The sequence below is a fragment of the Nipponia nippon genome, unplaced genomic scaffold, assembly GCF_047370975.1.
Source record: "Nipponia nippon isolate SJK-2023a ecotype South Korea unplaced genomic scaffold, ASM4737097v1 scaffold_5, whole genome shotgun sequence".
In the NCBI taxonomy this organism is placed as follows: Eukaryota; Metazoa; Chordata; class Aves; order Pelecaniformes; family Threskiornithidae; genus Nipponia; species Nipponia nippon.
This window is the reverse complement of record NW_028262369.1, coordinates 83,157,193-83,170,870: the sequence shown is the minus strand read 5'-3', so window position 1 is coordinate 83,170,870 and position 13,678 is coordinate 83,157,193. Positions and strand designations below refer to the sequence as shown.

The window sequence follows — 13,678 nt, the reverse complement described above, 5'->3', positions numbered from 1 at the left end:
GCCCCAAAGCAGGGTTTGCGCTGCCCTGGGCCGCAGCCCCCGCTGAGGCTGCCCACAGGTTTTTCGGGGGAGTCGCCACACCAGTAAGACTGGGACAGTCTGGAAAATTAAAGTGTTTTATTTAGCAAGTGCAACTTCGCCCACGTCCGTGGCTGTGGGGCATCCGAGACATGAGCTCTGCCATGAGTCCCACCACGGGGGTCCCAGCTGCCCCCCACTTGCACCAGGCACGGCTGAGACTCGTTTAAGGCACTGAGTGAATAACACCAACCAGGCTCTGCCAAAAAAATCCCAACAGGATCCCGGCAGCTGCTGCCAGCTCCCCACACCCAGGCAGGACCGTGGCGTTCCTGCTGCCAACTCGGCACTGCCGGCACAGCCTCGGCAAGCGGTGCTAAGGCCGGGCACTGCCCAAACAGTGGTGGACGGTCCCCCCAGCACCTTTGGAGGCTTGTGGGGGGTGATCAAGGGAAGCCCTTTCCTTAGCAGCCTACAGGTAGGGATGCTGAAGCGTTAGGAGTCATGGTAAGTGGCTGTATCCTGTAGAGAGGCCAGAGGAGGGGGTAAGAGGCAACAGGAGGGGGACCGGAGGGGTCCCGGGGCTAATCCCGGCCCACGATCTGCAGGATGAAGGTGAAGATGTAGATGATGTCAGTGTAGATGGTGAGGGCACCGTAGACGTACTCCTCGGGGCTCAGCGTGTTCTTCCTGTTCCCCAGCACAAGTTGGGTGTCATAGGCAAGGAACTGGGGGGGCAGAGGGTGTCAGGCAGGGTCCGGGTCCTGGGGACCCTGCCCTGGTCCCTGCCTGACACCCTCTGCCCACCCCAGCCCTCAACTCACCAGGGTGAAGGCGATGGCACCGATGGCCGCGTACAGCATATGGAGCCAGGGGACCTGGGCGGGGAAGGGGATACGGGCAGGGTGAGCTGGGCGCTGGCGGGCAGCAGGCAAGGCAGGGCAGGTCCTGCCTGCACCTGGCTCCCGAGGAGATGCCGCTGATGCTGACGCCGACGCACCCTCTCCCTGCGGGCAAGCTGCCTCTGCTGTGGCCAGCACCACACCCTGCTTACTAGCAAAGGGGAATCACCCAAACCTCCCTGCCCGTACCAGCCCTGGGGACACCCAGCTGGGGACACCCGTGGCACCCCACAGCCCCCCTGTCTCCCCCCACTCACATATTTGAAGGAGAGGACGATGGCGGTGATGATCCCGGTCACCATGACCACGATGCCCAGCACGCAGAAGAGCCCCGGACATGATGTAAAATCAACCTGCCGGGGGGACACACACACATGTCACGGGAGAGCCCGGGGTGTCCCCACCACCTGGCTCCCCGTGCCTGACCCCCCAGGGCAGGGCAGGGCACGTCCCCCTCCTTGCCTTGGTCTGGAAGCAGAAGATGGTGACAACGATGGCCACGATGGCAGTGATGAGCATGGCGATCAGGACGGCTTTGGTCTGGTACATGCTGCAGACGGAGGGGACACCAGAGTCACCCTGCGCTTCGGCATCCCCCTGCCAGGGGGTTGTTGGTGACCCCCCATGGCCCCGACCCCAGGCAGGGACCCCGCTGTCCCCAAGCCCAAGGGACTGGGGTGTCCTCCGGCCCCCGGCAGCCTCTCATTTGAGCTGGCCATGTGGTGGGTGACAGGAGGAACCCTAGCTCCTGTCACCGCGGGGTCCCCGGAGCGTACCTGGCGATCGTCCCCGTCATCAGCCCCATGGCCAGCGTCTGCGGGAGAGAAGGGTGGGCTCAGCAGGGCGAGCAGCGCCGTGGTGGGCAGCAGTTCCTGGCCACCCCCAGCCTGCACACGCGTCCCCCCATCCCTCCCAGCCTGCCTGGGGAGCTGGGGTGCCATGGGGGCACCGCCAGCCCCAGCCCACTCACGAAGATGCTCAGCAGGATGATGTTCCAGGGGAAGCGTCTCCTGGGGACAAAAGCGGGAAGGGAGGTGAGCTGGTGACAGCGGCCATGTCGTATCCCCCTGGTCCCCACCCCTCGGGGGGCAGTCCCAGGCAGGGACCCCCCTCCCGATGCCCTAGAGTTACCCCCCCATATCCACACCCCGCCACCCCGGAGGTGCCAGCCACCAGCGACTCACCGGGGACCCTGGCAGCAAGCCAGCACCAGGTAGGTCACCAGGAACACGGCACTGTGGAGAGAGACAGGCGCTGTCAGCCCTGCGACCCCCCCCCCAGGACACCACCCCCCCAGACAGGGAGGCTGCGATTGTGGGGTGCCAGCTGCCGGGGGGCACCCGGGGGGGCCAAGCCGGGAGACCCCCTACTCACTACGAGGCATAGTAGATGGCGACGTTCCTCTGGACAAAGGAGCGGACAGGGGAGCTGCGGGACGGGAGGGACAAGCGTTAAGGGAGGGGGGACAGCAACTACTGTCCCCTCGGGAACCCCCCAGGCTCCCCCCTTTTTCAGGGCAAGGCTAAGGAGGGACCCTCCACTCACACAAACGTGAACACGGCGATGATCCCCACCGTCACCAGAAGCTGCAGGGAGATGATGGCGTAGACCTGCAAGAGACAGGGGGGGTCAGCACCTGGCCCCCCACCCTGACCGGTGCCCCCTACCCCGACGGGTGCCCCCGGCCCCCTGGGACTCGCCTTGCGGATGAAGGTGTGTCGGACTTTCCTGTCGTCCCAGTCAGCCGATTGGAGGGGGGAGCTGTCCCCGATGCTGTTGTCACCTGCGGTCCGGGACACCCCTCAGCACCAGAGTAGGCTGCGCAGCCCCCCATAGCACCCCTGTTTCTAGTGCCCCCCCCAAAAAAAACCCCAAGGTGCCCCCACTTACCGAACCGAATAGGCATGGTGGGCATGGCCATTCCCGGCTGGGGGTACCCCCCTGCTGCTGGGTACCCTCCTGGCTGGGGGTACCCCCCCGCTGCTGGGTATCCCCCTGCTGCAGGGTACCCCCCGGGCTGCGGGTACCCCCCGGCATAGTGGGAGGGCTGGGGGTACCCCCCCGGGGGCGGCGGGTAGAGGGGGTTCTTGTCGTCGTAGGGGGGAGGCGCGTTGGGCTGCGCCATGCCGGCTCCCTGCGTCTTCCCGGGCACCTGGAGGGGAGAGAAGATGGGGGGGGTATCAGCGCAGATCCCCTCCCCGGGCAGGACGTGTCCCCGGTGAGCAGAGCCACAGGTGCAGGGACACAGGGGACAGTGGAGCCACAAAACCTCCCACTCCCACTTTAATAGCGGCTTCTAATTAATAAGGATGAGCTGGCGTCAATAACAGCAAGTCAAGGAGAGGCGAGGGCACTGTCCCTCGGCTGGGGTTACCTGCATTCCTGTGCCCTGAGTCCCCAACGCCTGCGTCAGTGGCCAGCCACAGGCAGGGCACGGCCACGCACTGACTCAAACCACATTGGGGACGTGACCTCCCCGGGGGGGACGTGACCTCTCCAGCCTCTGGAGCCCACCCTGCCATCGCCGGGGGCCAGGGAGCCCTGGCTGGCCTCTGGCTCCTGGTGGCACCGTCCTGGGGACAAAGGGCATCAGCCTGCCCGCTGCCTGGGATGGAAACGCAGGGACTGATCCTGATCACACCCATGCACATCCATTTCAGGGGTGCCCCCCACCCAGCAGCCCAGCGGGTCACGCAGGGGCTCCAGAACTCGAGTCCCCCCACAGGGAGTTATAGGGACAAGTGCCACCTGAAGGAAGGTGTCTGTGTCCCCGGGGAGGGGAGCCAGTACCCCCCGGGGCTGAGCTCCCCTCCCCGGCCGCGCCGGGCCCCCTCGCAGAGTTCCCCGACAGCCGCGAGCAGCCAGCCCGGGCCCAGGGCCAGCTGCCAGACTTGGCCCCAGGAGGAGGAGGAGGAGGAGGAAGACAGGATCTCCAAGGCCAGGAAAACAACGGCGCTGCCAGGAGCCGGTGCCAGGCCTTTACCCGCCTGCCATCCCTCTGGTGCTGGCACCGGGGGACACCCACCCTGAGACCCAGGCAGGTGCCAGGACCCCCCAAGTCCCCCCTGCCCGCAGCGGTGACGTGACCCCGGGACCGTCCCTGGGAAGGGACGAGGACCTGGCCCTGAGCGGGACCGGGCTGGGAGGGGACCGGGCGCTCCCTCCAGCATGACGCCAGCATTTCCCGTGGCCGGGCCGGGTGGGCGGCGGTGCCGGGGAGGCACACCCGGGCTCAGCACCCATCCCTCCATCCCTCCCGCCGTCCGCCTGTCCCAGCCACGGCAGAGCTGCCACAGCCGCGCCGCCCTTCGCCATCACGATGACGGAAGTGCCAAAAATAACCAGCGTGGCGGTGACCACTCGGCCAGGAAGTTTCGCTTCCACTGCTCCACGGTTTCCCAAAAAGTACCCGGTGCCCCTGGGCACCACGTCATCTGTGGGGCCAGGGAAGGGCCCAAAACAGGAGCCTGACCCCAGGAATACCCCTGTAACTGGCACCCAGTTAGGGGGGACTGGAGTCCCCGGGAGGGAACCCAGGCATCTGGGGAAAGCGGGGTGTATCCAGCCGGCACACGGTCCATCGGGAGGTCCCACCCTGTGCCCATGGCCAGCACCCTGTGGCAGGGGTCCACCGGCTACCCCAGCCCCTCCTGTCCCCACCCCAGCCTTGGGGACGGGGAAGGAACCAGCCTGACGGGTCCCTGCGGCCGCCGCACCCAGGGAGGCAGGTGGAAACCTGCGCCGTCCCTGGGCCGTGGCACAGCGGGGCCCCGAAACCGGAGGTCACCGGCCACAGGGCCACCCGTGTCGGCTCGGTGGCCCAGCATGACACGTCGTCCCCGGGGACAGGGTGCTTCTCTGCACTGGCACCGTGACTCAGCACAGATAAGGCGCACGTGGTGGGGACCTGGGGCGCCAGCCGCCATCACCCCCAGCACAGCCCCATGGGTGGCACCAGGCAGTGTCCCCGCCGGCCGCCCCGGCGTTCCTGCCGGGCTCAGGCCCCTGCCAGAGCTCCACGGGGACCCTGGGGCACCAAGGGCCACCTTGGGGGGGACCAGGGTTTGGGGTGGGGGCCAGAGCTCGGGGTGGGGGCCAGAGCTCCCCGCTTTCCCCATGGCTGCCCAGGGTGAGGCTTCCTAGGAAAGCATCTGACTTCCCAGAAGAGCCTGAAAGCTCCCACCAGTATGGAACAGCTTGGTACAGCATGGCACAGCCTGGTACGGCACGGCACAGCTCAGTACGGCACGGCTCCTCCGTACGGCACAGCACGGCTCAGTACGGCACGGCTCCATATGACACAACCCAACACAGCACAACATAACTTGGCCTGGCTAAGCCCAGCCCAGCCCAGCCCAGCCCAGCTCGGCGGGGCGCACGCCGGGGGGGGATCAGCGCGGACCCCCAGGCCGGGTTCCCCCGCTGCCTGCCCCCACGCCGCTCACACAGGACACAAGTTTGCAAGACCTCAGCACCGCCGCCGCCTCTCTGCGCCCCCCCCGAGCCCCCTCCTGGGGGACGGGGCGTGCGCCAGAGGTGCCCTCCTGAGCCCAGGCACCCCCACGCCACCCACAGCCGGTCCCCACGCACCCCCCACGGTGCCACCCCACACCCTGCCGGGCGCAGACCCCTGCCCTCGCCTCCTGAGACACCCCGCGGGGCCCGGGGGGACACTCTGAACAGCACGAAGGACGGTGCCCCCACCCCGGACCACCCCACGCCGTGCCCCGATTCCCCCATTTCCCCCCCCCCACGCCATGCCGTGGGGTCCCGAAAAGGGCACCGGCCCCACAGCCGGGTCCCGCCCGTGGGGGTCCTGTCCCTGCCCGCGGGGCCCCGCTCCCGGCCCGCTCCCCGGACACCGACCCGAAGTGCCCCCCCCCGCTCCGGGGAGGGGTTCGCAGCGCGTCCCCGCGGCTCCGGGACCGGCCTCCCACCCGCGTCCGCTCCGCGCCACCCGCCGGGACGCTCGGTCCGGCGCTGGGACACCCCCCCCCCCCCGCCGACCGTGGCACCGGAGGGGACCGGGACAGGGGGGTTGGGGGGGGCAACGAGGGCTGGGGGGGGGTCTCCGTGCCCCACCCTTGTCAGCGGCCCCACGCGGGAAGGGGAGGCAGCGGGGGGCGCGGAGCGCGGCCGGGCCGCCCTACCTGCTGCGCGCCGCTCCGCCGGGCTGCGGCCGCCACCAGCCGGGACGGGGCGGCCGGGGCGGGGAAGGCACCGCCCGCCCGGCGGCTCCGCCCCGCTGCGCCCCGAAGGGGCCGGGACAGCGCGGGAGGGAGCGCTCCCCGTCCCGTTGCCGCCCGGGACGGAGCCCCCCGACCCCCGGGACCTCCCTCCTGCCGCCTCTGACGTCACTTAGGGACCCCCTTCTCCACGCAGTGACGTCTTGGGGGGGGACACCCTTTGCGGCGCGGGGGGGGGGGGGAATCCCCTCCTCTCCGCCGGTGACGCGGTCGGTGCGTGTCCCCCCCGCCCCGGTCCCCGCGGCAGTGAGGCGGCGCGACCAGCAGAGGGCGCGCTGGGCGCGGCGGGGGTGACGCCGCGCGGCGCGGCGCGCGGGAGGAGGGCGTGGCCGGGGCGGCATGGCCGCGGGGCGCGGGGGGCGGCGCCCGCCGCATGGCGGCGGGGCGCTGCGGGCGGTGGCGGCCGGGGCCCGCGGGCTGGGGGCCGCCTGCCTGCGCTGCTGCCCGCCCTTCCGCCGCCTCGCCGCCGCCCTCATGGCCCTCGCCGGCCCGCTGCTGTTCCGCGTGGGGTGAGTGTCCGCCGCTCCCGTACCCGCCGCGCCGGGCGGGAGGCACCGCCGCCCGCCTTTGTTCTGCCGCCGGCAGCAAGGGCCCGTTCTCCCGTGCTTGTGCGGAGCCCCCCCCGCCCGCTCCGGGGAGGGACCCGGCCCGGTGTGCTGCGGCCCCGCTGGCACCGGGAGGCCGGGCTGGGGCCGGGGGGGCGAGGGCAGGCGGTGTCAGCCCGGCTACCGGGGCGCTTCGCAGGACCGGGAATCGGCCACCGGCTCCCCCAGCACGGTGACGGTCACCCCCGGGTCTGACACCCTCTCCCCCGCCCCGGGGCTCCTTCCCTCGGGTCTCATCGTTAACCCACCCCGCTGCCCCCACCGTGGCCCCGGTGCTGGCAGGAGCCCCCGCTCCCGGCTTCGGGCTCCCACCCCCCGCAGATGCAGGGCACCCCCGGCTCCTGCCAGGATCCCTCCCCGGTGGCCCTGCCGGTGCCCCCGGTGGCCCTGCCGGTGCCGGCACGGAGTTTGTAGCCATCCGGGGGGACGCCCTCGGCCCGGGGACGGGCTGTGCAGCCCGGGGCTTTGCACATCCTTCAGGGCACCGGTCCCCAGCCCCAAAACGCTGCTGTATAAATGGAGGGGTCCCCCGAGCCCCCCAGGCTGTGCCCCTCGCACCCCTGGGTGGGACACGCCGCGGGAGCGTTTCTCGCTTCCCCTTTCCTCGGCCCGTCCTGCTCCCGCTTCCCTCTTCCCCGGGGCCGTGGCACCCGGGCAGGCCCTCGGAGCGGGGTCAGCCCTGGGCACGGCCCCCCCGGGGTGGGGGGAAAAGGCCGGGGACACCAGGCAGCCAGAGGGCTGCTGCGGGCAAAGCCCTGGGGCTCCAGCCCTTCCCGGTGAGCAGAGCCCTCCTGGACAGACAGACGGACACCCCCTCAGCGATCTGTCATGTCGTGTCCTGTCCGTCCCAACCCCCCCTGGTCCTTGCTGCCTGGGGAACCGATTCTGCTCTCGCTGCAGATCGGGGCAGGGGAGGGGGGGGACGATGCCACCTCCAGCCCCCATGCGTGGGAAACTGCCCCTGTATGTGTCCCCCATGGGGGTCCCGGCCCTGGCAGCAGCCCCCTCCCCAAGTGGGCTCCTTGGGGGGCTGGGGGTTAACGCCGCGGGGTGTCTGCCCTCCCCAGGTACAGCCTGTACGCCCACACGCGGCTGGGCTACCTCTTCTACCAGCGGCAGGTGAAGAAGGCCCGGGAGCGGTACCCGCACGGCCACTCCGCGCCCCAGCCCTGCCGCTTCCCCGGTGAGTCCTGGCGAGCCCCCCCGCCGTGGCCCCCACAGTGTCCCCAGCACTGGCACTTTGGGGTGGGGAGGGGTTGCTGTTGCCAAATTGCCTGAAGCATGTTGAACTGAGAATTTGATTTAATATGTGGGGAGTTTGGCCTGGTCCCCCTCCCTTTCCTGGGCGGGGGGGTCATGCCCTGATCTCTGTCTGTCTGTCCATCCCCCCCAAAGGGGTGAAAATCCTGCCCATTCCCGTGCTCTCCAACAACTACAGCTACCTGGTCATCGATACTGGCTCCGGCCGGGCGGCCGTCGTTGACCCCTCTGACCCGCTGGCCGTGCAGGTGAGACCCCTGCACCCCCCCGACCCAGTATTCGGGTGTCCCCGGGTGAGGGGGTGGCACCTCTCTGGCTTTTTTGGAGGGGCAGTGGGGGGCAAATCTGCCCCTAATCTGCAGCCCTTAGTGCCCGGGGCAAGGTTGGAGGGTGGCAGGGCTCATTCTGCATCTGGAGAGCTGGGGGGGGGCGCACATTTAAAGGGAGACTGGTATTCAGGTTCTGTGTCCCCCCCAAATCTCTCTGTCCCCCCATTCCCAGGCTGCCGTTGAAGAAGAGAGGGTGATGCTGGAGGCCATATTCTGCACCCACAAACACTGGTAGGGAGAAAGAAGGGGCCCTGGGGGGGTCGGTGGCTGCCGTGGAGGGTGCCCCAGCTGAGGCGACCCCCAGCCCTACCCCACAGGGGCGGGGGGGGGGATATGGGGGGGACACATTTAGGGGCGCTGACCTTCCTGTCCGCAGGGACCACAGTGGGGGGAACGCAGCGCTCCGCCAGCAGCACAGCTCCTGCAAGGTGTACGGCAGCACCCTCGATGCCATCCCAGAGCTCACCAAGTAAGTCTTGCGCCCTGCATCCCCTCCCGCAGCACCCCTGCAAATTTGGGAGGGGTCTTCACCCCCAGCCACCACTGTCTGCTCCACCCACCCACAGTCCATCCCCCAAGTACCAGGTTGCCCCCTTTGTGGGCACAGACCTGGCATGCTCGTGACACCGGTGCACCGGGGAAGGGTTGCATGGGGAGGTGGGTGTTTTGGGGTGCTGGGGCGGGAGGGGGCACCCTGACGGTGCACCCCTCTGCCCGGCACAGCCCGCTTGCGGACAGGGAGAAGGTGAGCGTGGGCTGCCTGACCTTCGAGGCGCTCGCCACACCTGGCCACACCGTGGGCCATATGGTATACGTGCTGGACGGGCGGCCGTTTGGCGGCCCCCCCTGCCTCTTCTCCGGGGACCTCCTCTTCCTCGCTGGCTGCGGTGAGTGCACCCAACCACAGACCTGGGAGGCTGGTGGGGGGGTCCCACCCTGGGAAGGGCTTGGGGGGACCCCCCAATCCCTCCCATGACAGGTGGTTGCGTGGGTTCCAGGCAGGCTGTTTGAGGGCTCCCCTGAGACCATGCTCGCCTCCCTGGATGTGGCCGTGGGCTTGGGCGAGGACACACTGCTGTGGCCGGGTGAGTGTCCTCAACAGCAGGGCAGGGCCACCGCTGTCCCCCCTAGCCCCCGCTGCCGAGCTGGGGAGCCGGGCAGGGGCGATGCTAAGGGGTACGGGGGTCTGCAGGCCACGAGTACGCGCTGGAGTGCCTGACCTTCGCCAGCCTCCTGGAGCTGGACAACCCCGCGCTGGAGCAGAAGCTGCAGTGGGCGACACAGCAGCGCCAGGAGAAGAGGAGCACGGTGAGGCCGGGGGGGATCCCCTGGCTGCAGCCCCCCCCCACCCCAGCCCCTCGCAGGGTTCCCCATCCCTCGGCGGGGATACTGCACCCCGACACCCTCTTGCACGGCGGGTGCCGTAGGGGAAGGGGGTTCTGGGGGGGTCCCGGCTCCCCGCCGGGGGTGCTGCCTCCGGCGGGGGCTGAGCGGCTGCCCCCGCAGTGCCCCTCCACGCTGGGGGAAGAGCAGACCTACAACCCCTTCCTGCGGACCCACCGGCCGGAGCTGCAGGCAGCGCTGGGGCTGCGGCAGGGCGGAGGGGAGCACCCCGACGCCTTCCGCGCCCGCGTCCTCAAGGAGGTGCGGAGGCGCAAGGATCTCTACAAAGCCACCTAGACCCCCCCGACTCCCCAGGCCCCCCCTTTTCCATGGGGCCGGGTGCTGCTCGGGTGCAGGGGGCCCAAGACTGTGTGGTTTGTTTTGCTGTGAATCTCCCTCCTGGGGTGCAGGGTTGGGGGGGGGAAGAGTGGAAACCCCCCACACATACCTGGGCACCCCATAAGTGATCCCTGTCTTTGTTCCCCCAGACTTGGGGGTCACCAACTGTCATGCAGAAGCACCTCGATCCCCTTTCTGGGGGTCTGTAGCCCCCCAGCCCGCCACTGGGGCTGTAGGGATGGCACCAAGGGCTTTTCCTAACCCCCCCCCGCTCTTTTCTGGAAGCCCCCAATTTTTCCCCCCCCAGCACTCAGGGAGCCCCCCCTTTCACCTAGCAACCCCCAGTGCTGTGTATCTCTTGGGGGGGGGGGCTGGGATGGAGCCAGCAAGGGGGGGGCCCCCAATTCTACCTCCAGGCAAGGGGCTCTTCTCCAGCACCCCATGCTTGGTGCTGGAGCCCCCCCACCCTGCACACATGCGCACACACACTGGGATGGGACCATGGGGTCACACTGGTGGGGTTTGGTGGGGTGCTGCTGCACTGGGGACTGGAGCCCCCCTCCCCAAATAAAAGACCAGATTGGAGTTGTACCTGTTTGGCCCTTTCCCTCTGAGGTCGCTGTCACTTTAAGGGGCGGGGCCGGGGCGTTGCTATGGAGACCGCCGAAGCGTTGTTGGGGGGCACCTGGTCCGGCGGGGCAGGTCGGGGGGGGGGGGGCGGGTGTTGGGGGGCTGCTGGGTCCGGGGGGTGTTGGGGGACCGTGGGGGAGGATGCGGGGGCGACAGGGGCTGGGGGGCTGCAAAGTCTGGGGGGGGGTCACTGTCCGTCCCCCCCCCCCGGGTTACACAGGGGTGCACCGGGGTTTGGGGGAGACCCACTCCCCCCTCACTGGAGGTCCGGCAGCAGGAGCCCCCGACGAGGCATGGAGCCCGCCCCGAAGCACCAGCGGGGGCCCCCAGCCCTCACGGAGGCGGCCGCCGAGTTCCTCAGCCTCATCGGTGGGTGCCCCCCCTGCGCCGTGGGGGGAAACTGAGGCAGGGAGGTGCCCCGGGCGGGGGTGAGGGTCTCTCCGGGCGGGGGTGACGGGTCCCTCTGGCAGGGCCGGAGGAGCTGGAGCGCTGCCTGTTTGCCGAGACGCTGGAGATGGTGGCAGCTGGGGACCAGCCGAGGGACCGGGCGGGTGGCCAGTGGTGGGTGGCAGCCCGGTGGGCGCCCTACGAGCGGGCTGGCGAGCTGGTGCGGAGCTGCCTCCTGGTGCAAGCCGGCTCCTGCAGCAGGCAGGACGGCGTGCCCTGCTCCAGCGCCCTCAAAGGTGAGCTGGGGGCGGCTTGGGGTGTCCCCCTGCTCCCCAGGGCTGGAGGACCCCGCTCCCACCGGCCTCCAGGGCTGGGACGGGGCCCCCGCTGCAGTGCCAGCGGGGTGGGCTGAGCGTGGCCTTGCTCTGCCAGCCTATGTGACCCCGCAGCTGGAGACCCTGGAGCAGGAGGAGCAGGAGCGCCTGCAGGTGACTGGTGTGGCGGTGGCGTGTCCCCTTCCCCACGTCCTGACTCTCTGCCCTGCAGCGATGCCCACCTGGGGGCTGTGCCCTGTGCAAGGTCGCTGTGGGCAGCCTGGTGTCCCCTCCCTGGCATGGACACCAGTTCTGTCCCCCCAGCCTGGTCCCCTTCCCCTCCTCTGGGTGGCAGCTGGGGTGGGGAGTTTCCCACAATGCATCTGGCACGGTACCCTGGCTGAAAGGGGTGCTGGGGTGTGCCACTGCAGAGAGGGGGTGCCCTGGCTCTGCCCCCCCACCCTGTGCCCCCCACCCCTCCTTGCAGCTCAGAGCACACCCCACAGAGAGGAGGACCCACATGGTGAGCCACCAGCATGGGATGACTGTCACCACGACCCTCCAGGAGGGAGAGGTGAGGCTGAGGGGTGGGCTCTCTGCCTTCTGCCCCCCGACGGGGCACAACCTGGGCAGGGGGATGGGACATGGCAGGCCTGTCCCCCCAGGGGTGCCCACAGGCTCCGTGGGATGCCATCCCTGGGGACGGTGGGGCTGTGGCTGTCCCACGAGGTGGTCAGGTCTCTCCGCAGGCAGAGCTGCAGCGCCGGACCTTCTCCTACAGCCGGGCCGAGCTGCGGGGGCTGCTGTCAGAGGGTGCCAGCCTCCTGCTGCTGCGGGTGCTGGCGTGCCAGCGGGCAGTGCCCCCCAGCCTCATCTTCCCGGCCATCGACACCGAGGGCCACCTCTGCACCTCCAGCTACGTGAGCCGCTGGCCGGGGGGGGCCATGGGATGGGGGGTCTGGGTCAGGTTGGGGGTGCCAGGGTGGGATGTGGGAGGTGGGGGTGAGCGGAGTGTGGATGACAGCATGGAGGGGCACGGGGATGGCACTGGGGGGCAGAGGTGGCTCCGGTACAGGGGTGACTCCTGGCCATGCTCCCCCAGCGTGCCCTGGGCATCCAGCGGCAGGCGGTGGGCTCGGCAGAGGCGGAGGTGTTTGTGATCGAGCGAGCCATGCACACCAGCGCGGGCATCTCCACTGTCTGGCACAGCAGCTTCCTCCCCAGCGGGTACGGGCGGGCGTCCGGCCGGGGGCACCCCCAGCCCTGCCAGCCTGGCGGGGGACCAGGAGGGGGGTCACCGGCTCCTTCCCCCACAGGCGTTTGGCCCGGCGGGTGCAGGTCGGCTGCCCGATGCTGGTGCTTCTGCAGGATGAGTCTGTCCTTGGCGAGACAGGTACTGGGGGGGGGGGTGCCCCCCCGCACGGGCAGCCCCTGCCTGCTGTCGGGCAGCTGTGTGGGGAACGCCCTGCCCTGCCTTTCTGCTGCCAGGTGGGGTCGAGCCCCAGCCCCTCTTCCCCAAACAGCCCCTGGACTGGGAGGAGGACATCCAGCTCTGGTCCTGGTTCCTGGAAAGGAAGGTGAGATGCGGGAAAATGGGGACATGGGGCTGTGCCGCTCCCCAGCCCTGAGGTGCCCGGGGGCACAGTGGGGATCAGGCTGGCCAGCACTCCCCCAAGTGACTCGTGGGGACAAGGACCCAGGCATCCCACCCCGGCACGGTGGCAGGGAGGGGACATCAGTGCCCAGGGCAGGGGGACATCGGCCCCTGTGCCCACCCTGCCCACCCCACCGCAGGAGGAGCTGCAAGCATCCCACGCCGCCTACATCCAGCAGCACCCCGAGCTCCGGGCGCTGCTGGCCGACTTCCTCCAGGCCCTGCTCCTGCAGCAGCCCCACGACCCCATCTCCTTCGCCGCCCAATTCTTCACCCCCTTTGCCCACCAGCAGCCCCCCGGGACCCCCTTCACCTCTGCTGGGGCTGCCAGCCCCCTCCCCAGCCCCCTGCCTCACCACTCTCCAGCTAACGGGGAATAAAGCTGCCAGCGCTGCCTGTCCAGGCTCGTTTGCTTTGGGGAAACTGAGGCACAGGGAGGGCACCGGGCGCTGAGTTGCGTGCCAACCCCTCCTCCATGAGTCTGGGGAGGACCCAGGCGTCCTGCCCCCCTCCCAGCTGTTCTAGCCCCCACCTGGGGTCGGGGGTGCCTCGGACATACCCTGGGGCAGAGCCAGGCTGGCATCCCTGCACTGGGGCACCCCACATCTCCC

The 13,678-nt window shown here is 69.7% G+C and overlaps 3 protein-coding genes across 4 annotated transcripts; 2 read left to right on the top strand and 1 right to left on the bottom strand.

Annotated features, from left to right (window-relative positions):
- Positions 1 to 100: 100 nt before the first annotated feature.
- TMBIM1 (transmembrane BAX inhibitor motif containing 1) lies at positions 101 to 6,314 on the bottom strand. 2 transcript variants are annotated; one of them, XM_087734701.1, is made up of 12 exons: positions 6,071 to 6,303; positions 2,811 to 3,072; positions 2,621 to 2,703; positions 2,466 to 2,530; positions 2,295 to 2,348; positions 2,105 to 2,155; positions 1,891 to 1,930; positions 1,697 to 1,734; positions 1,383 to 1,470; positions 1,178 to 1,273; positions 843 to 896; positions 101 to 746 (listed from the first exon to the last, which is right to left on the bottom strand). In XM_087734701.1, exons 2-12 carry the CDS (start codon positions 3,043 to 3,045, stop codon positions 603 to 605), a joined length of 948 nt encoding a protein of 315 aa, XP_087590827.1. In that variant the 5' UTR covers positions 3,046 to 3,072; positions 6,071 to 6,303; the 3' UTR covers positions 101 to 602. The 2 variants fall into 2 exon arrangements, with proteins under 2 accessions (XP_087590827.1, XP_087590828.1); XM_087734702.1 differs by lacking the exon at positions 2,621 to 2,703 and having other exon boundaries at positions 6,071 to 6,314.
- A 191-nt stretch (positions 6,315 to 6,505) lies between these two features.
- Positions 6,506 to 10,673, top strand: LOC104010109 (putative thioesterase PNKD). The gene is made up of 9 exons (XM_087734700.1): positions 6,506 to 6,675; positions 7,839 to 7,954; positions 8,167 to 8,279; positions 8,533 to 8,591; positions 8,737 to 8,829; positions 9,084 to 9,247; positions 9,359 to 9,445; positions 9,553 to 9,668; positions 9,867 to 10,673. Exons 1-9 carry the CDS (start codon positions 6,506 to 6,508, stop codon positions 10,038 to 10,040), a joined length of 1,092 nt encoding a protein of 363 aa, XP_087590826.1. The 3' UTR covers positions 10,041 to 10,673.
- An 88-nt stretch (positions 10,674 to 10,761) lies between these two features.
- CATIP (ciliogenesis associated TTC17 interacting protein) lies at positions 10,762 to 13,447 on the top strand. The gene is made up of 10 exons (XM_087733897.1): positions 10,762 to 10,784; positions 10,987 to 11,081; positions 11,183 to 11,395; positions 11,532 to 11,587; positions 11,901 to 11,987; positions 12,163 to 12,333; positions 12,516 to 12,640; positions 12,730 to 12,806; positions 12,902 to 12,990; positions 13,208 to 13,447. Exons 2-10 carry the CDS (start codon positions 11,006 to 11,008, stop codon positions 13,445 to 13,447), a joined length of 1,134 nt encoding a protein of 377 aa, XP_087590023.1. The 5' UTR covers positions 10,762 to 10,784; positions 10,987 to 11,005.
- The last annotated feature ends 231 nt before the right edge of the window (positions 13,448 to 13,678 follow it).

Coding starts and splice junctions, on each gene's coding strand:
- TMBIM1 (XM_087734701.1), bottom strand. CDS start 3,045: ATGGCGCAGCCCAACGCGCCTCCCCCCTACGACGACAAGAACCCCCTC. Junction 2,704..2,810: donor CACCATGCCTATTCGGTTCG/GTAAGTGGGGGC, acceptor CCCGGACCGCAG/GTGACAACAGCATCGGGGAC. Junction 1,931..2,104: donor GCTTGCTGCCAGGGTCCCCG/GTGAGTCGCTGG, acceptor TTTTGTCCCCAG/GAGACGCTTCCCCTGGAACA.
- LOC104010109 (XM_087734700.1), top strand. CDS start 6,506: ATGGCCGCGGGGCGCGGGGGGCGGCGCCCGCCGCATGGCGGCGGGGCG. Junction 8,280..8,532: donor CTGACCCGCTGGCCGTGCAG/GTGAGACCCCTG, acceptor CCCCATTCCCAG/GCTGCCGTTGAAGAAGAGAG. Junction 8,830..9,083: donor GCCATCCCAGAGCTCACCAA/GTAAGTCTTGCG, acceptor TGCCCGGCACAG/CCCGCTTGCGGACAGGGAGA.
- CATIP (XM_087733897.1), top strand. CDS start 11,006: ATGGAGCCCGCCCCGAAGCACCAGCGGGGGCCCCCAGCCCTCACGGAG. Junction 11,588..11,900: donor AGGAGCAGGAGCGCCTGCAG/GTGACTGGTGTG, acceptor CCCTCCTTGCAG/CTCAGAGCACACCCCACAGA. Junction 11,988..12,162: donor CGACCCTCCAGGAGGGAGAG/GTGAGGCTGAGG, acceptor GTCTCTCCGCAG/GCAGAGCTGCAGCGCCGGAC.